At 44.3% G+C, this 27,013-nt stretch overlaps 1 protein-coding gene across 2 annotated transcripts in view; it reads left to right on the top strand.

Annotated features, from left to right (window-relative positions):
- The window catches only part of TOX (thymocyte selection associated high mobility group box), a 422,063-nt gene that overhangs the window by 313,621 nt on the left and 81,429 nt on the right, over positions 1-27,013 (top strand). For both annotated transcript variants that reach the window (XM_069731383.1, XM_069731382.1), the window contains one exon: positions 1,398-1,676. In XM_069731383.1, coding sequence (XP_069587484.1) covers positions 1,398-1,676 — 279 coding nt within the window. The remainder of the gene's footprint in view (positions 1-1,397; positions 1,677-27,013) is intronic.

Here is a 27,013-nt window from a genome sequence, read left to right as displayed (position 1 = left end):
CAACATCTAATTTGTAGCTCAATTAAAATAAAACATTTTCAAATGTATGGTTGTCTATGTACAGTATTAATGAAGGAAAAGTAGCAAAAGAAGATGTTTTTTGCAGTGTTAATCTGCCTTATAGAGGGGGTCCTAAGTGGACTGTCATACTGTGTGATGTCCATATGCAGATTGATTCATGGGTCTAAGGTCCATTGGCCAGGTCAGTAATGTTTGCTGCACTAGAGTCTTACAAATCCCTTACATTCAGGGATCCCTAGCACAGCTTTTGATAAGCTGGGCTAGTACAATATCATATGTATATCATGAAGCAATGATGATGTCGTACCATAAGCCCGGCTAACCAAAATTCATGCCAGGTATCATGAAAGGTAAGGGATTCACGATCCTTCTATTCAGTGGCCAGAGACTGTTCTTCTGGCCGATGGAGTAGAATCTTGTGAAACGATCAACCCGTCTCTATTTAATAGGTATATTCAATGGGTTGACATGATGAGACAACCATTTTAATCGAAGTACAAGGATGAACTCAAATGACCACATTTTATGATATGTGTTTGGGCCACTATGCCCGTCAGGTCTCCTGAACTGAGCTAATAGCATCATATGCATATATTTGTATATTTGTGACTGTTGGTTCAGGTTAGAAGACCAGCGATTGGGTCATTAATTGAGACATTCAACATAGACCATAAAATATGCTCATGTGCATGCACCCTCACAGTGATTCTGCACTAAAGGCTTTGTTGACAATAATTTAAGGGGTTATGCATGTTTTTCAAAGCGGCAAATGGTATTAAATAACTAAATGAACAGTTCACTTCTTTTCTCTGGTGATTCAGTACTGACAAACTGAATGTTCTTTCCAGTCTTTGTTTTCAAGGAGTTATATGCCACATTACTGGCCTCACCACTAGTAGCCAATATGCCAGTAGTGTGGCATAAGAAAGATGCAACCACTGATTGCCTGCAGTGGTCAGATGCTGACCACTTGCAAACAAAGACCAGGAGAAGCATGGGAGCATCAAAGCTGGATCAAAAAATGAGAGAATAGTGTTTATTTTGCCATTTTATAGAATTTTCAGCTGTTTTTTTATCTTCTCCAATGTATAGCTGCAGCTTGTAGACGTGGACATGTAATATATTGTTGGCATATTATCCAGACAAGTTATTTTTGTACACGTAATTTTTCAAGTTCATCTTGAGACTAATATATCATTCAATAAAAGCAATTTGCCATAAGTGCAAACAAAATGATGGCATAGTAAAAAAAGGGGAATAAACATGGCAATTTAGTGGTAACATTCTAGGTTTGTAATTGAATTGCGTGTATTCTATTGTTCGCATTGTGCATCGTACACCGGAGTGATTTTCATAACCTTCTTTTGTTTGATCAGATGCAGGATTTGCAGAACTCAGACAGGAATCAATATTCTTCTCACACACAAATGGCAGCTATGAGACCAAGAGTCCAGCCTCAAGATATCCGACAGGCGGCAATGATGCAGCATGGTCAACTGACTACAATTAACCAGTCACAACTCAGCGCTCAGCTTGGCTTAAATATTGGGGGAAACAATGTTGCACACAATTCCCCATCGCCACCAGGAAGCAAATCTGCTACACCCTCACCATCCAGTTCAGTCCATGAAGATGAAGTAGAAGATACTGCAAAGGTATGAAGACTTCCCTATCGTCTACTCATAGAGAAATGTAATCATTCAGTGGCATCTCTTTGAAACTACCACCCAAAATTCAATCAAAATAACTTTACAGAAAGATAGCCCTCTCAAAGAAATGGAAATTCCATACTGTATATTACTAAAATACGGTAATCATCTTTCACAGAAAATATATTCTTGACAAAGGGGTTGTCTTGTCTAAGAGGTTTTCTTTTGGAGAGGTTTCACTGAAGAGATGTAAAAGAAGACAATGAGTACCTATACTATGCCACATCCGTGTGTCGAGGCTGTAACGTAGCCTTGGTTACTTAACCATAAAAACCCAATTATTATAGCCATCTGCCAACATTCAGTCTCTTAAATTTAATAATTTGGAATATGTTACTATTTTTCCTTGGCTTCATTCATATATTTATACAAAATTACACTTTTTCCGACTCTGCAACAATGACCACATAGCCAATTATTTTTTACTTTTTTCATTCATATGAGTTTTACCAAAGTGGCTTCTTCTAAGAGTAGCAACAAACTTTTAAGGATTCTAAAAGTGTAGATGGTCTTTGATAATTCTAAAAAATAGAAGTATGTGCTAGGCGATAGTCATATCAGGGTAGAGAGTTACATGGCGTGGGACTAGATAACAGCCATTATCATCGGAAGCGTAAGTGAACGAAGACTGGCTGTTAATTGTTAACCAGTCCCACACCATGTTACTCTCTCCAGTGATATGCACTAATTTTGGAAAAAAGGAACATTTTTATGCAGCTTAGTGAATTCCGTAAGTTCTTCTGTTTTATTATTATGCTTTGGTCTCTAATAATGATCGCCAAATGATATGAAATAGATGCCACCAGCTGTAGGAGAAGATGCAGTCATTTTGGAATCAACTCCAAAAATAAATTAGTGACAGTCATTAACGTGGTAGACCACTGTCAGAAAAGTGGATCCCAAACTCTGTAGAATATCTAAAATAACAAAAAGAGCAGGTACTCACCCTTTTCGTGTCCTGCTTCAACTCTACACTGTTGCTCTGGTCTGTGTTTTGGCTGCAGTGGTGATGTCACATCAGCAGCATGCATCACTGCCGAGGCTTGTGCTGTGTACCTGGGCACTGCAGCTGAGTTTAGTGGTTTGCCATAACTGTGAATGGTCAAAGAGACGTCATTGCTGCAGCCAAAACATAGAAACTCAACCATCAGTGGGGAGTCAACCTTGCATTTAGGGAGGGTGACTATGTATTGTGTTTCGTAATTATGTCACTCTACAGTGATTGGGGTTCATTTAACTGAAGATGGACAATTCCTTTAACCACATGTGTATTGAGTGATGACAAATTATCAGCTCATTTACAGGTAGCACCAAATTACAAAATTACATACAGTCTTTCAGTTGTCTCCATCTTTCTGCTGCAATAATTTTTATATAATTGATATACACTTTTCGGTCGCATATCTGTGGTTTAGGCTTGTGGTGACATTCTTTGGTTTTCTTGTTTTTTCACTTTGTTTTTATTCATTTTACATTTATTTACTTTTATATACATTTTATAAGATCATGATATATTGTATGGGGCATTAGAATAGTAACAACTACAGATGAGTTACTAAATTTGAATGGTATTGAAAGCTACTCGAATTTTACAAATATCCAAAATGCAAATGATTTTTGTAAATCACTGGATTTAGCTAAATGATGACCACAAGGTTAAGCAAAAAAATCCTTATACTGTTACTGTTCTGCTTTCTGGCCCTTCCACTCCACATTGTCACCTGGCTGGTCCATCTTCTAATACCTATGGCTCACGCTTTATTGCGAGGGCCTCTCACACTGAGCCGGGACTTCTGGCTCTGATGAAACCAGAAAGGTTCTGTTCATGTACTCACAAGATCATGGTCCAAATCGTGATTTCATAAAGTCATGCCCTAAGGCTAGGGTCACATTGCGTTAGGGCAGTCCATTTAGCGCATAGCGCTACGGACTGCGCTAACGCAATGTCCCAAAAGGGATCGCGTTAGCCCCGATCTGCGCTAGCGAGGAACGGACTGCAAACGCTGCAAGCAGCATTCGCGGTCCATCACTCAAATGACGGCACATCGCTAGCGCACTCCCAATGTGTGTGTGCGCTAGCGATGCGTTCGCCATTACAGGCAATGGCAGCGTTAACAGACTACGTTACACCGCGTTATGCCGCGGTGTAACGTAGTCCGTTAAACGCGGTCACATAACGCAATGTGACCCTAGCCTTAGGCTTCATCTAAGCTGGAAGTCCTGGCTCTGTGCGAAACCCGGGTATTTCAGCGTGAGCAGCGGGAATCAGAAGATGCATTGAGAACTGGATGGGTGATGATGAGGAACTATGGCCATAGAGGTGATTGGTGAGGTAGATATCAGTATTTTATTTTTTTATATGTTGCTTCATTGGGCTCTGGGTTCTGGAGAGATGCATAGCAAGGTTCCGTTATTTTTTATTGTATTAAGTTATTCTCCACGAATCGAATTTCCTGGGGGGGAAAAACACGGAAGAGGCAATTTGTAATTTTTTTGCCTGATCCACTCATCTCTAGTCACACCCAATTAGTGGACCCCCAGCCAATGTAACAATTGTATGTAGAAATGTGTTTAGGTGATCCTTTTCTTTACCTTGATGTATTTTCTCATAATGTATCTGTCAAAAATGTATTTTCCACTAGTACATTTCATGCGCAGTGATCTGATCTATGGAATTCTGATAGAATACCAGATCTTTAATTAGTTTTCAGCAATCCAAATACTATGACATTTTCCATTGGCGTACCCTCCCCGCAGTATATTCTGCACAACTGCACTAATTTTCACTGCAATTATAACATTCTTCCTCTGCTACTATAGTAAATAACGTATGCCTCTGCCATATGTCATGCAGGAATGCTAACTCAGTAAAGGACAAAAGCTTGTGCTTATGATCAAACATAGGCAAGGAAAAATATGACTGCAAGAATCTGAGGCAGTAATTGAAAGACTGCAGGGTACAAAGTAACAAGATTTGAGGACTTCACAGTTAAGAACAAAATACATATACTTGAGCAAACATATGTCTCCCTCAACAATGCCATGTTAGGCGTGTGTGTACTAAGATTTGGGTGCCAAATAAAATTGAGAGCTATGTAAATGTAAGAATAAGTTGAATCTTGCACACATCCTGGGGCGATGCTGTGTCCTCAGATAAGTCTCAGAATCTCCAAGGTATGAAATGTTACATTCTACTCTGTTTACTTTAGTCTCCACTTCAGAGGAGACAAGTTTTTACAGTTTTGTGTGGCAAGATTTTTTTCTACCATGGGATATATTTTATTTTTTAGTTGTTTGCAAATGTTCAAGTCAGTCATACCGCTACAATACTAAAAAGTGCAAATAATATTTTTGATATCTCATGAATTGTTGATTAGCACCCAGGACAATCAGCTGTGTCCGGTGCTGGCAGCAGCCAGATGTGCTGAGTTGTGGCCAGGTATTGCACAGCTGTCCCAAATTGATCCAAATACAAGACGGATGTGCAGTACCCAGCTGTGTCCACCATAAGGTTGACAAAATTGTGCTGAGCAGCTCTACAACTTAACACATCCAGCTGCCGCTAACACTGGGAACATTTGATCTGCGGGGATACCGGGTGCTGCATCCCCACTAGGGTTGAGCGAAACGGGTCGGCCAGATTCAGAAGTCGCCGACTTTTGGCAAAGTCGGGTTTCATGAAACCCGACCCGACCCCTGTGTGGGGTTGGCCATGAGGTCGGCGATCTTCTGATCTGGAATCGGAATTCCGATACCGAGTTCCGATATGTTTAAGATATCGGGAATCGGTATCGGCATTCATATTTAAGTGTAAAATAAAGAATAAAAAAAAAAATATTGATATACTCACCCTCGGACACGCCCTGGTTCTCACCGGCAGCCTTCCTTCCTAAGAATGAGCGCCTGAAGGGCCTTCGATGATGTCGCGGCTTGTGATTGGTCGCGTGAGCGGTCACATGGGCGTCACGCGACCAATCACAAGCCGCGACGTCATCTAAGGTCCTTCAGGCGCTAATTCTTAGGAAGGAAGCGTCCGAGGGCACGTCCGAGGGTGAGTATATTCCTAATAGGTATATACTCACCCTCGGATGCACCCTGGTTCTAATCCGCAGCCTTCCTTCCTAAGAATCAGCGCCTGAAGGACCTAAGATGACGTTGCGACTTGTGATTGGTCGTGTGACGCCCATGTGACCGCTCACGCGACCAATCACAAGCCGTGACGTCATCGAAGGTCCTTCAGGCGCTCATTCTTAGGAAGGAAGTCTGCCGGTGAGAACCAGGGCGCGTCCGAGGGTAAGTATATCAATATTTTTTATTTTGATTCTTTATTTTACACTTAAATATGGATCCCAGGGCCTGAAGGAGAGTTTCCTCTCCTTCAGACCCTGGGAACCATTAGAAACCCAATGCACTGCATTGGGTTTCGTGTTTAGGCCGACCCCGACCCTGACTTTTCTATAGGATCGGCCGATTTCACTCGACCAGACTTTTGAAAAAGTCGGGTTTCGTGAAACCCAACCCGATCCTATAAAAAGAAAAGTCGCTCAACCCTAATCCCCACCAATCAGATATTGATGACCTACCCTAAGGGCTCATGCAGACAACGGTATGTTCAGTGCAAGTGCGATCCTACCAAGCATTGGAAAGCAAAGGACCAATGTTATTCTATGGGGCCGTGCGCATGTCCATTTTTTTTCCTCGCACAGCATGCCCAAGTTTGATCCATATTCAGATCACAGTCGGCCATGCAAGTCAATGAGTGCGTAGAAAACATTGGACTTCTCTCGGATGTCATCTCAGTGAATTCTGATCTCCACAGACCTACAAAGTGGAGAAGATAAAGAATCTTTTTTCTCCATCTTCTCCACATCTGAGGGAATTGTAGCACACTATGATCAGGCTCTGATCAAACTCTAATCACAGTTTGATCAAAATGTGATTTGCATAAATGACCCCATTCTCTTGGATGAGATAGTATTATATGCTTGTGTAACCCTAGCTTTAGGATAGGCCATCAGTGTAACAGTCCTGGACAGCCCATTTAAATATGCTTTAAAACTCATATTCCAATCTTATGGAGCCAAACATAAAACCAAATATCATATATGTACCACTGGAGTTCCCAACAGGTGTATTATATACGTTCTGCCACCAAACATAAATATTATGTGACCTCTAACACTGACATAGGCTACACATGCAAAATGAACATAATGGCCGTATGTATCGAATGCTCGTCCGTTCCTACCTACAACAAAAATGTAGGTCCAATAGCCAAAGTTCATATTTTCCTGTGTGATGTCTCGCTAAGATAGTCGCTCCTTCAGCATGTTCGTTTAGTCTATTCTATATGTGGTACAATGTGCAAAAATATTGGAAAAAGACTAGGTGGGAGTCAAGATAATCACATTTGGCGAATATCAGCATTCTGGAATTAACCAGTGAGATGGCATTATATATTTATAGCTCCAATCCAATAAAGTTATCATTGACCAAGCTAGGCCTAATTAAAAAATCAAATATACCATATGGTTTAACGGTGCTCTAATATTGACACCTGCCTATTGTGAAGGTTATTATCATTATTATTGCTTATTTGTATATATAGTGCCATTAATTCCAAAGCGCTTTACAGACATTATCATCGCTGTCCCAACTGAGGCTCACAATCTAGATTCCCTATCAGTATGTCTTTAGAGTGTTTGAGAAATCCCAGAGAACCTGGAGGAAACCCATGCAAACACGGGAGAACATACAAACTTGCAGATATTGTCCTTGGTGGGATTTGTACACAGGACCCCAGAGCTGCAAAGCAACAGTGCTAGCCACTGAGCCACCGTGCTGACCATACATTATACAGTACAAGTAAAGACACCCTGCTCAATGTTGACTGGCTATAGTGAGCTCTGTCCTTACCCTATGGAATATGAAAGTCAGTAAACAGCTAGTATCAAAAAATAGCCCTTTATGCAAGGGTCTCAAAAGCTGTTAATAATCCTACATGTCATTAATCACTCCTGAATAAGAACTTGTCATGTCAAATATAATTCATTACACATATCACTATATAATAAAGTGCATATCACTATATGGCCAGATAAATACCAAGTTAAAAGGAGAAAAAACAAAAAGCACAATAAAGTACCCAACAATGGTATACCCTACTATAGTTTTGTGTACACCCTCTCAATATTACTGTCAGTAACAAATAAAAAAGTGTCAAAAACTAGAATTAAGAGGTCTTTCAGGAGATTCAAGGCATCTATGAAACAAAGAGAAGAGGTGCGGAAATCAGTAGCTTCTTTTAAAATGGAGCCATGCCATTTATCTAGAGTGCTATGGCCTGTTACTCCCCAGAAAGAAAGTATGGATACCTTGGTGGACGAAGTTTGATTCCAGATTTATTCTGCAGGAGGAAAATAATCCCAAACATACAGCTAATGACATAAAAGAGGACCTTTCTCCACATTTTTCATGTTGAGCAGGACACACAATGTAATAGTGGCTGCATAGCGGAAAAAAAGTTTTTTTTTAATTTGCTAAAATATTAGCAAAGTAACCTAATAAGTTAACCTTAGTTAAGTCCAGGTGGGTACTTTTACGGGGTGTGTACGTTTTCTCCCTGTATTTAATTCAGGAATAACCAAAATGTAAATATACACCCTCTTTTGCTCACTCTAATAGCTTTACATGAAGGCTGAATGTGTCTTATAGTTTAAAGGACTTGTTATTTGGGATTATGCTGCAAGTTTTTTTCAAAGCCCCTCTCCCTCATGTAAGAATTGCCAGAAGAGCTCAGCTAAAGAAAAGTTGTTGGATACTTTTGTAATGCAAGTGTCTCGATGCAATGCACAAAGATTACGAGGGGTTGTTATACAGGTCCTTCTCAAAAAATTAGCATATAGTGTTAAATTTCATTATTTACCATAATGTAATGATTACAATTAAACTTTCATATATTATAGATTCATTATCCACCAACTGAAATTTGTCAGGTCTTTTATTGTTTTAATACTGATGATTTTGGCATACAACTCCTGATAACCCAAAAAACCTGTCTCAATAAATTAGCATATTTCACCCATCCAATCAAATAAAAGTGTTTTTTAATAACAAACAAAAAAACCAACAAATAATAATGTTCAGTTATGCACTCAATACTTGGTCGGGAATCCTTTGGCAGAAATGACTGCTTCAATGCGGCGTGGCATGGAGGCAATCAGCCTGTGACACTGCTGAGATGTTATGGAGGCCCAGGATGCTTCAATAGCGGCCTTAAGCTCATCCAGAGTGTTGGGTCTTGCGTCTCTCAACTTTCTCTTCACAATATCCCACAGATTCTCTATGGGGTTCAGGTCAGGAGAGTTGGCAGGCCAATTGAGCACAGTAATACCATGGTCAGTAAACCATTTACCAGTGGTTTTGGCACTGTGAGCAGGTGCCAGGTCGTGCTGAAAAATGAAATCTTCATCTCCATAAAGCATTTCAGCCGATGGAAGCATGAAGTGCTCCAAAATCTCCTGATAGCTAGCTGCATTGACCCTGCCCTTGATGAAACACAGTGGACCAACACCAGCAGCTGACATGGCACCCCACACCATCACTGACTGTGGGTACTTGACACTGGACTTCAGGCATTTTGGCATTTCCTTCTCCCCAGTCTTCCTCCAGACTCTGGCACCTTGATTTCCGAATGACATGCAAAATTTGCTTTCATCAGAAAAAAGTACTTGGGACCACTTAGCAACAGTCCAGTGCTGCTTCTCTGTAGCTCAAAAGTGGCTTTACCTGGGGAATGCGGCACCGGTAGCCCATTTCCTGCACACGCCTGTGCACGGTGGCTCTGGATGTTTCCACACCAGACTCAGTCCACTGCTTCCTCAGGTTCCCCAAGGTCTGGAATCGGTCCTTCTCCACAATCTTCCTCAGGGTCCGGTCTCCTCTTCTCGTTGTACAGCGTTTTCTGCCACATTGTTTCCTTCCAACAGACTTACCATTGACGTGCCTTGATACAGCACTCTGGGAACAGCCTATTTGTTGAGAAATTTCTTTCTGGGTCTTACCCTCTTGCTTGAGGGTGTCAATGATGGCCTTCTTGACATCTGTCAGGTCGCTAGTCTTACCCATGATGGGGGTTTTGAGTAATGAACCAGGCAGGGAGTTTATAAAAGCCTCAGGTATCTTTTGCATGTGTTTAGAGTTAATTAGTTGATTCAGAAGATTAGGGTAATAGGTCGTTTAGAGAACCTTTTCTTGATATGCTAATTTATTGAGACAGGTTTTTTGGGTTATCAGGAGTTGTATGCCAAAATCATCAGTATTAAAACAATAAAAGACCTGACAAATTTCAGTTGGTGGATAATGAATCTATAATATATGAAAGTTTAATTGTAATCATTACATTATGGTAAATAATGAAATTTAACACTATATGCTAATTTTTTGAGAAGGACCTGTATTGGTATTTTTATTTAACAATAACTTCTAAACAATTAGGATTAGTAAATATGCAATTTAACAATATAGGGGGTCACAACAGATTACAAACAAGCTAGAAATTCTCTCACTACTTAACGTTAGTGGTGCGCCCAGTCTTGGGAGTCACCACGTGAGTTCTCGCTTGAAGCTCTGGCGGTTTTCCCGCTAGTCTCTTCCTGATGTAGTCTATTAAAGCCAGTTGAGCCTTGCACGCCCCAACTGTCCCCCTCCCAACCTGTAATCCTAATCCCAGCTGACCCCGGGACCATAGGTGATAGCTGGAAGTAACGGCCCTGCTCACTCGCACTGTTCCTCCTCTTTCACAGGCGTGCCTTTCCTGTCATAGTTGCCGCACGGCTCTTCTTGGCTTGATCGTCAGCGGAAGTTTCTCAGGCTTGGGCAGAGAGGACCGGGCCTCAGCTCTTGACAGGCATAGTCGGATCCTGGAGGCTTGACCGGAACATTGCATAGATTACGGCTCTGACCAGCGTAAGCCATACTCGGGGATATCTTCCAGGGGATCTGGACCTTGCCAGATGGTGACCGACACCCAGGTAGCACAGACTCCCTGCTGAGGCTTATCACATTTGTCTCAGCAGAGTCTCTGGAGCACATCTGCCCCGCTCTCTTTCCTGCTACCAAATGGTGCCAAAAACTTTTTGGTTTGGCACTCTGGTCTTTTATATTCCAGAAGTTCTTATAGAGGGTCACCTGACCTGGTCCAGCACACAAGACCCTCTGAAAATCTTCCAATAAACTTTGGTTTTGCTTGATTTTGTGTAGCCAGCAGATGGCAGTCTCTCCTCATTAATGGTATATCCTGCACCAATTTTTCCAGAGAGCTCATGTTTTCTTGTTACACTTTCTTGCTGTAAAGAGGACCGTTCACAACGTTTGACTTTATAAATTACATTTCTGCATACTGTAACAGGAATGTAGATGAAAAAAAAAATTCCCCTCCTCTGTTGTGGAAATACAGGCCGCTAAGATTACTGGCATCAATTTTCTTATTGCTCAGCTGGGTGTATCATTTCAATGGGCAGGTACTTTCAACCCAATATGTCGCTGTCTAATCATAAAAAGTCAGCATCATAGGAATGAAAACGTTGACGGCCACTTTTCTAACCAAAATTAAACACCCATAGAGATGAGAACTGTATCAGCAGGGTAACGTGAGAAATTATTTCACAGGACCACACATCCGAGCACTTACAGTAGTACTTACCCATAATAGGCCTTCTGTTCTCAGTTCATCCCATGACACTCCTCACTCTGATGCTCCTCTCGGATTCTTCTATTCCTTCAATAGTAAAGTGAAGATCAGTTGAGATTACATTTTTTCTCGGAAAGTAAATGTAATATTAACTGATCTTCACTGTACTATTGAAGGAATGAAAGAATCCACATTATTTATAAGCAGAGAGCTAGTGAGATAACACTTAGCTAACATATATTAATTCAAGTCTCCAGGTCCACATGAATTACATCCTAGAGTACTGAAACAGATAGCAGAGGAAATTATTGAACCACTCTCCATAATCTTTGAAAATTCTTGGAGAACAGGAGAAGTCCCACAAGACTGGATAAGGGCAAATGTTGTCCCTATGTTCAAAAAGGGGGAAAAGGTGGACCCAGGGATTTATCGGCCTGTGAGCTTTACTTCTAGACCAGGAAAGATATTTGAACAAATTATTAAACAACATGTATGCAAGTACCTGGATGGGAGTGAAGTGATTAACCAGAGCCAGCATGAGTTTGTAACTAAATCATGTTAGACTAACTTAATTTCCTTCTATGATGGAATCACTGACTGGGTTGATCAGGGAAATGTAGTAGATATACTATATCTTGACTTCAGCAAAGCATTTGACAAAGTATCTAATGTTATCTTTATTGAAAGAATAACCAAGTGTGGAATGGACAAGGCAACTCTTAGATGAATTCATAACTGGTTTAGTGATCGGACCCAAAGGGTGGTGATGAATGGCTGCACATCCAGTTGGAAGAATGTCTCAAGTGGGGTACCACAGGGCTCTGTCCTGGGCCCTGTACTGTTCAACATCTTTATCAATGATTTTGATGAAGGAATTGACTGTAAACTTATTAAATTATTAAATCTGCTGATGATAGAAAGATAGGAGGGATAGCTAATACTAGAGAAGAGAAAGAGAGAGGATTCAAAAAGGGCTAAACAAACTGGAACTGTGGGCAGCAACTAACAGTGTTGTTTTAAAAAAAAACATGTACAGAATGGGAGAAATGGGGCTCAGTAACAGCACATGTGAAAAAGACTTTGGTATACTAATAGATCACAGTGTGATGCAGCAGTAAAACAGGCAAACAGAATTCTGGGTTGCATTAACAGAAGCATACAGTAGATCATGAGAAGTAATTATCCCCCTCTACTCTTCTTTGGTCAGACCACATCTGAAATACTGTGTCCACTTTAGGACACCACATTTTAAAAAAGACATGAGAAAACTGGAGCAAGTTCAGATAAGAGCGACCGGAATGGTTACCGGACTGCAATGTCCTATGAGGAACAGTTAGAGGATTTGGGAACGTTTAGCTTGCAAAAGAGAAGATTGAGAAGAGACTTAATAGCTGTCTACAAATATCTCTGTCACACTGTAGAGGGATCATCATTATTCTCATTTGCACAAGATAAGACTAGAAGCAATGGGATGAAACTGAATGGGAAGAGACACAAATTACATATTAGAAATAACTTTTTGACAGTGAGGGTGATCAATAAGTGGAACAGGCTGCCACGAGAGGTGATGAGTTTTCTTTCAATGGAAGTTTTCAAACAGACCCTGGAAAGACATCTGTCTGAGATGGTTTAGTGAATCCTGCATTGAGCAGGGGGTTGGACTAGATGACCCAGGAGGTCCCTTCAAACTCTAACATTCTATGATTCTCCCATCATTTTAATAGCAGGAATGGCTGGTAGAGAGGCAGTGCTAGCATGGTCACTAGTCACATGAAACAAAGCCTCACTTGAACATGCTGGCACAGTTCAGATTTTCCCAATGGGTTGTTCATTTTGGTAAGAACTCTGGGCGTCTACTTTTTAATCCCAATGATGCTGTCTTTTTATGATTGGACAGCGTCATAGTGGTTTGAAAGTGCATACCTACAGAGCGGAACAAAATGAAACATCTATTTGAACCATAAGAAAATTGGCATCAGTAATTTTGGTGCCCTGTATCTCTTCAACAGAATAGTAAATAGAAAAAATCTAAAAAAATGTTTTATTATGCGTTAGTGCAAGAATGTACAGTTTACAAGGCCAAAAGTTATGATCAGTTGTTAGGGACTGCCGGAACGCACCAAGTATAAGAAGATATGAAACTAGGTGCGTTCGCAGTCCGAGGTCCACCGTGCAGGTAAAAACCCTGCTGTTAGTATAGACGGACTATATGGCGGTACTATAAGAATACACACATGGGTTAACCTCACCCTGCGTGAAGGAAGCGACCCTGTTGCGTCACAGGACCGCGGCACCGCACATAGAGCGCAAGCAAGAAGTCAGCGAACACAACCCCAAGACTCAGGATTAAAGTCCGATTAGACCACTTGCTGGCACAACACCGCAACTGGGTGTATAAGGTAACTATAATAAATAATATAAAGGCACAAGAGTGCATGCGGTGCCGCACTGACAGACGCCACTAACCACCCAGACTTGGGTCAGGAAAACGCAGAGCAAGCGCACGGCGCCGTACTGGCGGACACAGCAACTGGTAGCTGTAATGTGTGTTACGTGCTGTTGGATAAGTCGGGCGCTAGATAGCAAACATACACCTTCCGCGAACAGTCATCCAGTAGGGAGGGTTATTTAAAGAGCGACTTTCACTCACAACACACACACATATTTACAAGACAATACTAGCGCATGGCCGTGCGGTCATGCGCAGTTTATATAGTTGCAGCACAGGAAGCTGCTACTGAAGTTTTGCCCTTTCAGGATCTTCCTGGAGGACCAATCGAATGTGCTGCAGTACCTGAGCATGTGACCCTCGATCTCCAACGGGAGATCTTGCCCTGGGCATGATCAGTGTGTGCAAATAAGGACTTAGTCTCAGAGAAGCCCGCTCGCCGCAGATCAGTGCAGGGTACAACAGGAGAGCCAGAAAAGGCAACAGTACCCCTTTGCACAGAATCAGTCCCAGCAAGACGCTGGGAGCGACGCCTCCGCTGAGCAGGCCCCACTGCGGCCGGTACAGAATGGGAGACCGCAGCAGACAGGGATCGAGATTCCCCCTGTGCAGCAGAGGAAACTCGACTCCTAACATTACCCCCCCTCCTAGGGCCCCCTGTCATGATCCCAATGGCAGGGGATCACAAAAGGACAAGCACAAAAACAAAACAAGCTCTAGGGTGATGGAACCTGAGCTGACTGCGATCCTGAACCTAAACACACAACTAGCAGTAGCCGGGGAACGTGCCTACGATGATTCCTAGATGTCTCGCGCCAGCCAAAGGATTAACTTCCCCTATTAGAAGAAACACAGACCTCACTTGCCTCCAGAGAAACACCCCACAGAAATAGCAGCCCCCCACATGTAATAACGGTGAAATGAGAGGAAAGCACATACGTAGTTATGAAAATAGAATCAGCAAAAATGAGGCCCGCTAAAGCTAGATAGCAGAGGATACAAAAGTGAACTGCGTGGTCAGCGAAAAACCCTTCAAAAAACCATCCTGAAATTACTTGAACTCATGTGCCAACTCATGGAACATGAGGAGTAATTTCAGCCCACTAGAGCAACCAGCAGCAAAGAATCACATATCTGCAAGCTGGACTAAGACAAAAATAAAGCAAAACGTGGAACAGGAAAATCAAAACTTAGCTTGTCCTGAAGATAACAGACGCAGGGAGCAGAGGAAAAAAGACACGCTGATTACATTGATAGCCGGCGAGGAAATGACAAAAAAGCCGGATTAAATAGGAAACTTCCATAACCTGATGGAACAGGTGGACACCAGAGACCGCAGAGAACACAAGTCACCCAGTACCATCAGTAACCACCAGAGGGAGCCCAAAAACAGAACTCACAACAGTACCCCCCCCTTGAGGAGGGGTCACCGAACCCTCACGAGAACCACCAGGGCGACCAGGATGAGCCCTATGAAAAGCACGGACCAAATCGGCAGCATGAACATCAGAGGCAATCACCCAAGAATTATCCTCCTGACCATAACCCTTCCACTTGACCAAATACTGGAGTTTCTGTCTGGAAACACGAGAATCCAAGATCTTCTCCACAACATACTCCAATTCACCCTCCACCAGCACCGGAGCAGGAGGCTCAAGCGAAGGAACAACAGGTACCTCATACTTCCGCAACAACGACCGATGGAACACATTATGAATAGCAAACGATGCCGGGAGATCCAAACGAAACGACACAGGGTTAAGAATTTCCAAGATTCTATAGGGACCGATGAACCGAGGCTTGAACTTAGGAGAGGAGACCTTCATAGGAACAAAACGAGAAGACAACCACACCAAGTCCCCAACAAGAAGTCGAGGACCCACGCGGCGACGGCGATTAGCAAACTGCTGAGCCCTCTCCTGGGACAACTTCAAATTGTCCACCACATGACTCCAAATCTGATGCAACCTATCCACCACCATGTCCACTCCAGGACAATCAGAAGGCTCCACCTGACCAGAGGAAAAACGAGGATGAAACCCGAATTACAAAAGAAAGGAGAAACCAAGGTAGCAGAACTAGCCCGATTATTAAGGGCAAACTCGGCAAGCGGCAAAAAGGAAACCCAGTCATCTTGATCAGCAGAAACAAAACACCTTAAATAAGTTTCTAAAGTCTGATTAGTTCGTTCCGTCTGGCCATTCGTCTGAGGATGGAATGCAGACGAAAAGGACAAATCAATGCCCATCTTAGCACAGAACGTCCGCCAAAATCTAGACACAAACTGGGATCCCCTGTCAGAAACGATGTTCTCCGGAATGCCATGCAAACGGACCACGTTTTGAAAAAACAGAGGGACCAACTCAGAGGAGGAAGGTAACTTAGGCAAGGGTACCAGATGAACCATCTTAGAAAAGCGGTCACACACAACCCATATGACGGACATTTTTTGAGAGACAGGGAGATCCGAAATAAAGTCCATGGAAATGTGCGTCCAAGGCCTCTTCGGGATAGGCAAAGGTGACAACAATCCACTGGCCCGAGAACAGCAAGGCTTAGCCCGAGCGCAAACTCCACAAGACTGCACGAAAGAACGCACATCCCTCGACAAGGAAGGCCACCAAAAAGACCTGGCCACCAAGTCTCTAGTACCAAATATTCCAGGATGACCTGCCAACACAGAAGAATGGACCTCGGAGATGACTCTACTGGTCCAATTATCCGGAACAAACAGTCTTTCCGGCGGACAACGATCAGGTTTATCCGCCTGAAACTCCTGCAAAGCACGTCGCAAGTCTGGGGAGACAGCCGACAAAATCACCCCATCCCTAAGGTTACCAGTGGGCTCAGAATTTCCAGGGGAGTCAGGCACAAAACTCCTAGAAAGAGCATCCGCCTTCACATTCTTTGAACCTGGCAGGTATGAAACCACAAAATTGAAACGGGAGAAAAACAGTGACCAACGAGCCTGTCTAGGATTCAGACGCTTGGCAGACTCAAGGTACATCAGATTTTTGTGATCAGTCAAGACCACCACACGATGTCTAGCACCCTCAAGCCAATGACGCCACTCCTCAAATGCCCACTTCATGGCCAAAAGCTCCCGATTACCAACATCATAATTCCGTTCAGCGGGCGAAAATTTTCTAGAAAAGAACGCACATGGCTTCATCACTGAGCCATTGGAGCTTCTCTGTGACAAAACCGCCCCCGCTCCGATCTCGGAAGCATCAACCTCAACCTGAAAAGGAAGCGACGTATCTGGCTGACGCAACACAGGAGCAGAAGAAAACCGGCGCTTAAGTTCCTGAAAGGCCTCCACAGCCGCAGGAGACCAATCAGTAACATCAGCACCCTTCTTAGTCAAATCCGTCAAAGGCTTAACAACACTAGAAAAATTAGTTATGAAGCGACGATAAAAATTAGCAAAGCCCAAGAACTTCTGTAGACTCTTAAGAGATGTAGGCTGCGTCCAGTCACAAATAGCCTGAACCTTGACGGGATCCATCTCAATAGTAGAAGGGGAAAAAATATACCCCAAAAAAGAAATCTTCTGGACTCCAAAGAGACATTTAGAACCCTTTACAAACAAAGAATTGGCCCGCAGGACCTGAAACACCTTCCTTACCTGCTGAACATGAGACTCCCAGTCATCAGAAAAAAACCAAAACATCATCCAAATACACGATAATAAATTTATCCAGATATTCACGGAAAATATCGTGCATAAAAGACTGGAAGACAGAAGGAGCATTAGAAAGTCCAAAAGGCATCACCAAATACTCGAAATGGCCCTCAGGCATATTAAATGCGGTTTTCCACTCATCACCCTGCCTTATCCGCACAACATTATACGCACCCCGAAGATCAATCTTAGTGAACCATTTAGCCCCCTTAATGCGAGCGAACAAATCAGTCAACAATGGCAAAGGATACTGATATTTGACTGTAATCTTATTCAAAAGACGATAATCTATGCAAGGCCTCAAGGAACCATCTTTTTTGGCCACGAAAAAAAAACCTGCTCCCAAAGGGGACGAAGATGGACGGATATGTCCCTTTTCCAAAGACTCCTTAACATAATTCCGCATAGCAGTATGCTCTGGCACTGACAGATTGAACAAACGACCTTTAGGGAATTTACTGCCAGGAATCAAATCTATAGCACAATCGCAATCCCTGTGAGGAGGAAGCGAACTGAGCTTAGGCTCCTCAAAAACCTCCCGATAATCAGACAAAAATACCGGAACCTCAGAAGGAGTAGATGAAGCGATAGAAATCGGAGATGCATCATCATGAACCCCCTGACATCCCCAGCTTAACACAGACATTGTTTTCCAGTCCAGGACTGGGTTATGAGTTTGTAACCATGGCAGACCAAGCACTAAGACATCATGTAAATTATACAGTACCAGGAAGCGAATCACCTCCTGATGAACGGGAGTCATACGCATGGTCACTTGTGTCCAGTACTGAGGTTTATTCATAGCCAAAGGTGTAGAGTCAATTCCTTTCAAAGGAATAGGAACTTCCAGAGGTTCCAGACTAAACCCACAGCGATTGGCAAATGACCAATCCATAAGACTCAGGGCAGCGCCTGAATCCACATATAGGCATCGACGGAAATGGATGATAATGAACAAATCAGAGTCACAGACAGAATGAACTTAGACTGTAAAGTACCAATGGCAACAGACTTATCAACCTTTTTTGTGCGTTTAGAGCATGCTGATATAACATGAGCTGAATCACCACAATAAAAACACAATCCATTTTTCCGCCTATAATTTTGCCGTTCACTTCTGGACTGAATTCTATCACATTGCATTATCTCAGGTGCCTGTTCAGAAGACACCGCCAAATGGTGCACAGGTTTGCGCTCCCGTAAACGCCGATCAATCTGAATAGCCATAGTCATGGACTCATTCAGACCTGTAGGCGCCGGGAACCCCACCATAACATCTTTAATGGCCTCAGAAAGGCCATCTCTGAATTTTGCAGCCAGAGCGCACTCATTCCACTGAGTAAGCACCGACCATTTCCGAAATTTCTGACAATATATTTCTGCTTCATCTTGCCCCTGAGAGAGAGCCAATAAAGCTTTTTCAGCCTGAATCTCTAGGTTAGGTTCCTCATAGAGCAAACCCAATGCCAGAAAAAACGCATCCACATTGAGCAACGCAGGATCCCCTGGTGCCAATGCAAATGCCCAACTCTGAGGGTCACCCCGCAGGAAAGATATAACAATCTTGACCTGCTGAGCAGGGTCTCCAGAGGAGCGAGATTTCAAGGAAAGTAACAACTTGCAATTGTTCCTAAAATTCAGAAAACTAGCTCTATCTCCAGAAAAAAACTCTGGGATAGGAATTCTAGGTTCAGACATAGGCGTATGTACAACAAAATCTTGTATATTTTGAACCTTAGCAGCAAGATTATTCAGGCTGGAAGCCAAACTCTGGACGTCCATGATAAACAGCTGAGGTCAGAGCCATTCAAGGATTAAGAGGAGGAAAGAAGCAGCCAAGCTGCAATTAAGGCTAGGCAGCAAACACTGAGGAGGGGAAAAAAAAAAAAAAAAAAAAACCTTCCTCAGACTACTTTTCCTCCTACTTCAGCCAAAACGATGACCAATTTTTTCAGGCCGGCTATACTGTCATGATCCCAATGGCAGGGGATCACAAAAGGACAAGCACAAAAACAAAACAAGCTCTAGGGTGATGGGACCTGAGCTGACCGCGATCTTGAACCTAAACACACAACTAGCAGTAGCCGGGGAACGTGCCTACGATGATTCCTAGACGTCTCGCGCCAGCCGAATGATTAACTTCCCCTATTAGAAGAAACACAGACCTCACTTGCCTCCAGAGAAACACCCCACAGAAATAGCAGCCCCCCACATGTAATAACGGTGAAATGAGAGGAAAGCACATACGTAGTTATGAAAATAGAATCAGCAAAAATGAGGCCCGCTAAAGCTAGATAGCAGAGGATACAAAAGTGAACTGCGCGGTCAGCGAAAAACCCTTCAAAAAACCATCCTGAAATTACTTGAACTCATGTGCCAACTCATGGAACATGAGGAGTAATTTCAGCCCACTAGAGCAACCAGCAGCAAAGAATCACATATCTGCAAGCTGGACTAAGACAAAAATAAAGCAAAACGTGGAACAGGAAAATCAAAACTTAGCTTGTCCTGAAGATAACAGACGCAGGGAGCAGAGGAAAAAAGACACGCTGATTACATTGATAGCCGGCGAGGAAATGACAAAAAAGCCAGATTAAATAGGAAACTCCCATAACCTGATGGAACAGGTGGACACCAGAGACCGCAGAGAACACAAGTCACCCAGTACCATCAGTAACCACCAGAGGGAGCCCAAAAACAGAACTCACAACAGCCCCCCCCCCCCCCCTTGGGCCTCGCTACGCTCGAAGGCAGCAATGAGCTGCGGAGCCCGAATGTGCTCAGCAGGCTCCCAGGACCTGTCCTCAGGACCATAACCCTTCCAGTCCACCCAAAAAAATTTTTTGCCACGTACCACCTTGCACCCCAAAATAGCATTCACCTCATAATCATCCAAAGACGAACCCGATGTCCCAGCAGATGACTCGGAAAACCGGGACATGTACACGGGTTTCAGGAGGGACACATGAAAGGTGTCGGTGATACCCAGGCGTGGCGGAAGATCCAAGCGATAAACCACAGGATTAACCTGTTCGAGCACTTTGAAGGGCCCCAAGTAGCGAGGAGCAAACTTAGTGGACTCAACTCGCAGCCTGATGTTACGGGCAGAGAGCCACACCAAGTCGCCAGGAGCAAAGGTCGGAGCGGGGCACCGATGAGCATCGGCGGAGGACCTCATTCTCTCCTTAGAGGCCCGAATGGCATCCTGAGTGCGGACCCAAATATCCCGTGCCTCCACAGCCCAGTCTGCCACCCTGGAGTCTGCGGAAGACACGGGCATAGGCACAGGTACCCGTGGATGCTGACCATAGTTGAGGAGGAATGGGGTTTGTCCAGTGGAGTCGGCTACGGCGTTGTTCAGCGCAAACTCTGCCCATGATAGCAAGGATGCCCAGTCATCCTGCCTGGCTGAGACAAAATGTCGCAGTTATGTGACCAAGGTCTGGTTGGCCCTCTCTACCAACCCATTCGTCTCGGGATGATAAGCGGAAGAGAGATTCAACTCAATACTGAGAAGACGACAAAGCTCTCTCCAGAACCGAGATGCAAACTGGGGACCCCGGTCACTGACAATTTTGTCAGGCATACCATGTAGGCGGAAGATGTGTTTAATGAACAACGCTGCCAAGGCCCGTGCAGAAGGTAACCGTGGTAGCGGCACCAAATGCACCATTTTTGAGAAATGATCGGTGATGACCCAAATGATGGTACAGCCGCGAGATTTGGGTAAACCCATGACAAAGTCCATCCCGACCATCTCCCAGGGCCTATCTGCCACCGGCAAGGGATAGAGCAACCCAGCTGGCCTTTGACGCGGAGATTTATTTTTGGCGCAGGAGACACACGCCAGAATATAATCCCTGACATCCCGGGCCATATGCGGCCACCAGTACGTCCTCGCCAGTAGCTCAGATGTCCTCTTTGTCCCAAAGTGTCCACCCACCCTGGACGAATGAGCCCAAGAGAGAACCTCCGGTCGGAAATTAATGGGCACAAAAGTCTTGCCCGGAGGCACAGACTCCAGCGAAACCGGCGCTACGGTTCTCAGGCTCTCGGAAGGGACAATAAGCCGAGGCTCCTCTTCCTCCTTTTCAGTTGACATAAGGGAGCGAGAGAGAGCGTCAGCACGAATATTCTTCTCCCTGGCGAGAAAATGAAGGGAAAAGTGGAACCGGGAAAAGAACAAGGACCATCTGGCCTGACGAGAATTTAGCCGCTGGGCTGTTTGCAAATAGACCAAATTTTTGTGGTCCGTGTAAACTTGGAAGGGAAAGCGTGCACCTTCCAGAAGATGTCTCCACTCAGAAAAGGCCAATTTCATTGCTAGCAGCTCCCTATCCCCGATGGAGTAGTTTCTCTCCGCTGGCGTGAAGGTCTTAGAGAAGAAGAAACATGGATGCTTCCGACCTTGAGCATCCTTTTGATAGAGGACTGCTCCAGCACCAACGGATGAGGCATCCACCTCCATTAGGAATGGCTTATCCACATCGGGACGATGTAAGATGGGAGCGCTAGCAAAGTGGGACTTAATAGAAGTGAAGGCCTTGGAGACCTCTTCCGACCACAATTTGGGATTCGCTCCCTTCTTAGTGAGGGCTACCAAGGGAGCTACCAGAGTTGAGAAGTGGGGAATGAACTGGCGGTAATAGTTAATGAACCCCATAAAGCGCTGCACCGCTTTAAGAGAATGGGGCTCTTGCCAGTCCATCACAGCCTGTAGTTTGGCAGGATCCATAGCCAATCCCTGGGCGGAGATGATATAGCCCAGGAAAGGTAAGGACTCCTGCTCAAACATACACTTCTCCAACTTAGCATAAAGAGAGTTTGCCCGTAGGAGGTCGAAGACTCTGCCAACATCTCTCCGGTGGGAGTCAATATCTGGAGAAAAGATGAGAATATCATCCAGATAGACTACAACTGAGGTGGAAAGCATATCCCGGAAGATGTCGTTGACAAAGTCTTGGAAAACGGCTGGGGCATTACAGAGCCCGAAGGGCATCACCAGATACTCATAGTGCCCATCTCTGGTGTTAAACGCCGTTTTCCATTCGTCCCCCTCACGGATGCGAATCAGGTTATAAGCACCCCGCAGATCTAATTTAGTAAACACTCTAGCTCCCCGAAGCCTATCGAAGAGCTCGGATATCAAGGGCAAAGGATACTTGTTCTTAACGGTGATAGCGTTAAGACCCCTGTAGTCTATGCATGGATGTAATTCCCCATTCTTCTTCTGCACGAAGAAGAACCCTGCCCCAGCAGGTGACACTGAATTCCTGATGAACCCTCTTGCCAGATTCTCTTGAATGTACTGAGACATGGCCTCCGTCTCCGGGAGAGATAATGGATAAACTCGACCCCGGGGAGGCTCCGCACCTGGCAAGAGATCGATAGGACAGTCATAGGGGCGATGGGGTGGAAGGATCTCCGCCGCCTTTTTGGAGAACACGTCTGCATAAGACCAATATTGCTTGGGAAGAGAGGAAAGATCTGCGGGTACCTCTGTAGTAGCAACCTGAACGCACTCTCGGTGACACCTACCCCCACATGATTCACCCCATCCCAGAATTCTGCCTGAGAACCACTCGATGTGAGGAGAGTGGTACCGTAACCAAGGTATCCCCAACAGGACCTCATCAATCCCCTCAGGAATGATGAGCAGAGATATAATCTCCTGATGGGATGGTGACATGGACAGAGTAAAAGTGATGGTCTGATTTGTTATCTGTGCGGGGAGTGTCGACCCATTCACCACTCGTACCGTTACTGGTTGAGATAGCATAACCAGGGGTATTGCGTGACGTTGGGCGAAGGCAGAAGACATAAAATTGCCCTCCGCTCCAGAATCCACGCAGAGCTCCACCGAGTGGGAGGATGAGCCAAAAGTTATTGTCCCCTTAAAGGACAATTTGGAGGCAAACGTCGCCGTGTATAGTGCACCTCCACCTACTACCACTAGACACTGACGTTTCCTCGACCGCTGGTGACATCTGGTGGCTAGATGTCCTGACTGTTGGCAAATATGGCAAACCTGGAGTGCACGAGTGGTCCGGGACTTAGATCCCGCTCGTGACACTACCTTAGGTTCATGAGACTCAGGAGCCTGGGCTGGAGATTCCAAAGGTTTGGCGAAGGTGGGAGCCAGCCGAAACCTCTGCCTACACTGGGCTCGCTCTAACTTCCGCTCGTGAAAACGGAGGTCAATACGAGTAGATACTGTTATTAATTCTTCCAGTGTGGCGGGAATCTCCCTAGTGGCCAGGGCGACCTTAACGTGGTCAGCCAGCCCCCTCCAAAATATGGGAATAAGGGCTTTATCTGACCACTCCAGCTCAGATGCTAGAGTGCGGAAGTGGACAGCAAAATGGCTGACCATGGACGAGCCCTGAGTCAATGCCAACAGTTGGAGCGCCGTATCATGGGTGACACGAGGTCCCAAAAAGACCTGTTTCAGAGTGCTCAGGAATAACGGAGCACTCTGCACCACATGATCGCCATGCTCCCACAGCGGCGTAGCCCACTGCAACGCCCTGTCCGACAATAAAGATATGATAAAGCCCACCTTAGCCCGCTCTGTAGGGAAACGAGAGGCCAGAAGCTCGAGATGTATTGAGCACTGACTCACGAAACCCCTACAGGTCTTACTGTCACCAGAAAATTTCTCTGGTAGCGGGAGGCGAGATAGCGTCGGTACAGGGGCGGCAGTGGACAAGGTAGCTGCAGCCACACTTGCAGCCTGAACAGCGACAGCAGTAACATCCACAGCTGAGGTTGAACGCTCAAGAGCTGCCAACCTTCCCTCCAGCTGCTGGATGTACCGCTGTAAACGCTGATCGTCCGTCATTACTAGTCAGACCTTGGCGCTAGTATTATGTTAGGGACTGGCGGAACGCACCAAGTATAAGAAGATATGAAACTAGGTGCGTTCGCAGTCCGAGGTCCACCGTGCAGGTAAAAACCCTGCTGCTAGTATAGACGGACTATATGGCGGTACTATAAGAATACACACATGGGTTAGCCTCACCCTGCGTGAAGGAAGCGACCCTGTTGCGTCACAGGACCGCGGTACCGCACATAGAGCGCAAGCAAGAAGTCAGCGAACACAACCCCAAGACTCAGGATTGAAGTCCGATTAGACCACTTGCTGGCACAACACCGCAACTGGGTGTATAAGGTAACTATAATAAATAATATAAAGGCACAAGAGTGCGTGCGGTGCCGCACTGACGGACGCCACTAACCACCCAGACTTGGGTCAGGAAAGCGCAGAGCAAGCGCACGGCGCCGTACTGGCGGACACAGCAACTGGTAGCTGTAATGTGTGTTACGTGCTGTTGGATAAGTCGGGCGCTAGATAGCAAACATACACCTTCCGCGAACAGTCATCCAGTAGGGAGGGTTATTTAAAGAGCGACTTTCACTCACAACACACACACATATTTACAAGACAATACTAGCGCATGGCTGTGCGGTCATGCGCAGTTTATATAGTTGCAGCACAGGAAGCTGCTACTGAAGTTTTGCCCTTTCAGGACCTTCCTGGAGGACCAATGGAATGTGCTGCAGTACCTGAGCATGTGACCCTCGATCTCCAACGGGAGATCTTGCCCTGGGCATGCTCAGTGTGTGCAAATAAGGACTTAGTCCCAGAGAAGCCCGCTCGCCGCAGATCAGTGCAGGGTACAACAGGAGAGCCAGAAAAGGCAACAGTAACCCTTTGCACAGAATCAGTCCCAGCAAGACGCTGGGAGCGACGCCTCCGCTGAGCAGGCCCCACTGCGGCCGGTACAGAATGGGAGACCGCAGCAGACAGGGATCGAGATTCCCCCTGTGCAGCAGAGGAAACTCGACTGCTAACATCAGTCTTCTTTAGAGGTAGTTTTGCCTGAGACTCCCACTTTTACTGTAGCGAGTAGAATCTATAGCATGACTGGTATCATGGACAAGTGACTCTATTGACTAATTATAGGGTTTGTTTTCCCTATCATGGTGTCCATCAGTTTGATTCAAAAATTTCTCAGAGCCTTTGATGCAGATGTGAACATTGCCTAAATGATATCCAAAATTGTTCTTTATTAAGGGCACACTAATTAATACAATGTTATGCAATGTACAGCTGTCAATGTCCTCTAGTACAGTTTTCAATTTACAACATTTACGCGTGCACAACTCTGAAGAGATGGCGTAGTACAAAGAGCCTTTGTAGAATGATAGACATGCATGTTTATGTAGACTCTATATTATAACATCTGCAAACTATTAGAAAAACTTTTGGCCTTATTTTGGATAGGAGTGTTTTCTTATTAACATGTGCATTATTACATGTAGTACTAGACCGCAAACACTCATCTCAAGTGACCACCGACAAAAAGTAAACAAAAAGACACAATTGTTACCATGAGGTATATCCAGTGACTGCATAAAACATTTTTCTTTAGGCTAAAAATATTCAATAAAAATAATTTTATGTGCTTGCAAAATAGAATCACTATTTCCATATAAATATGTCATTTTAATCTAATTGCTCTCAAATTGCTATCACATGTAGAAGTATGAGTCCAGGAAAGCTGCTCATTGTAACATTCTTTTAAATTTGCTCATTGTAACATTCTTTTAAAGGTCAATTTTTTATTTTAGTCTAGATGGCTTTTTACAGGTAATTTTCGTTTTTACCAAACATACATACATGTGAATAAGTTTTGGTCTTATCGACCCCAGTATTTTAGATTTGGTCTCTGTTTTTCTCAATTCAATGTAGTAATAGTAGTAACATTATAGAGATAAATAGTTCAGAATGAAAATGAGAATAGTATTTAGGTGTACTTTATTAATTTATTGAAATATAGGTTGATTCACTTTTGTATTATTTACTTATTGCAAAGACATTAATCCTCCTAAATACTTATCTATTTTGGATCTTAAGGCCTTGGTAGACTCCTTTCCACTGATGGCACAAGCAGTCAGGGGGTCAGAGACTCGTGTTCTGAAAAACCTCTGGAAATTAAATACATTTGCAAGATGAGAATATCCCTTTAATGGGAATGTCCCAACAGAAAATTACCTTTTGTTTAAATCAGGTTTTGGTATTAAATGTATTGACATCTCCTCAGTGTCCCTCTTCCCTGCTGAAATCTCACATTGCTAAGTACAAGTTCCAGCTGTCAGTCAGGCTGGGTGCAAGGATATTAAATCCCCTTGGCGCTCACGCTATGTTAGGGCTGGCGGAACGCACCGAGTAAATATAGATGTTTTTATTGTTATTGGTGTGTTCGTAGTCCGGGGTCCACCGTGCAGGAGAACCTGCTGCTAGCAAACGGCGGCACTATATGGCGGTATGGACTAACTCAGTTAATTCACCGAGTAGCCGTGAAAGCAAAGCACTGTGCCCTGTTAGACTTCACAGAGGCACAGGCTAACTGCCCAAACAGAGAGCAGTCAGTGGTCACGCATGCACACAAAAC

Source organism: Ranitomeya imitator, chromosome 6, assembly GCF_032444005.1.
Source record: "Ranitomeya imitator isolate aRanImi1 chromosome 6, aRanImi1.pri, whole genome shotgun sequence".
Taxonomy (NCBI): Eukaryota; Metazoa; Chordata; class Amphibia; order Anura; family Dendrobatidae; genus Ranitomeya; species Ranitomeya imitator.
This window is presented reverse-complemented; position numbering and strand designations above follow the sequence as displayed.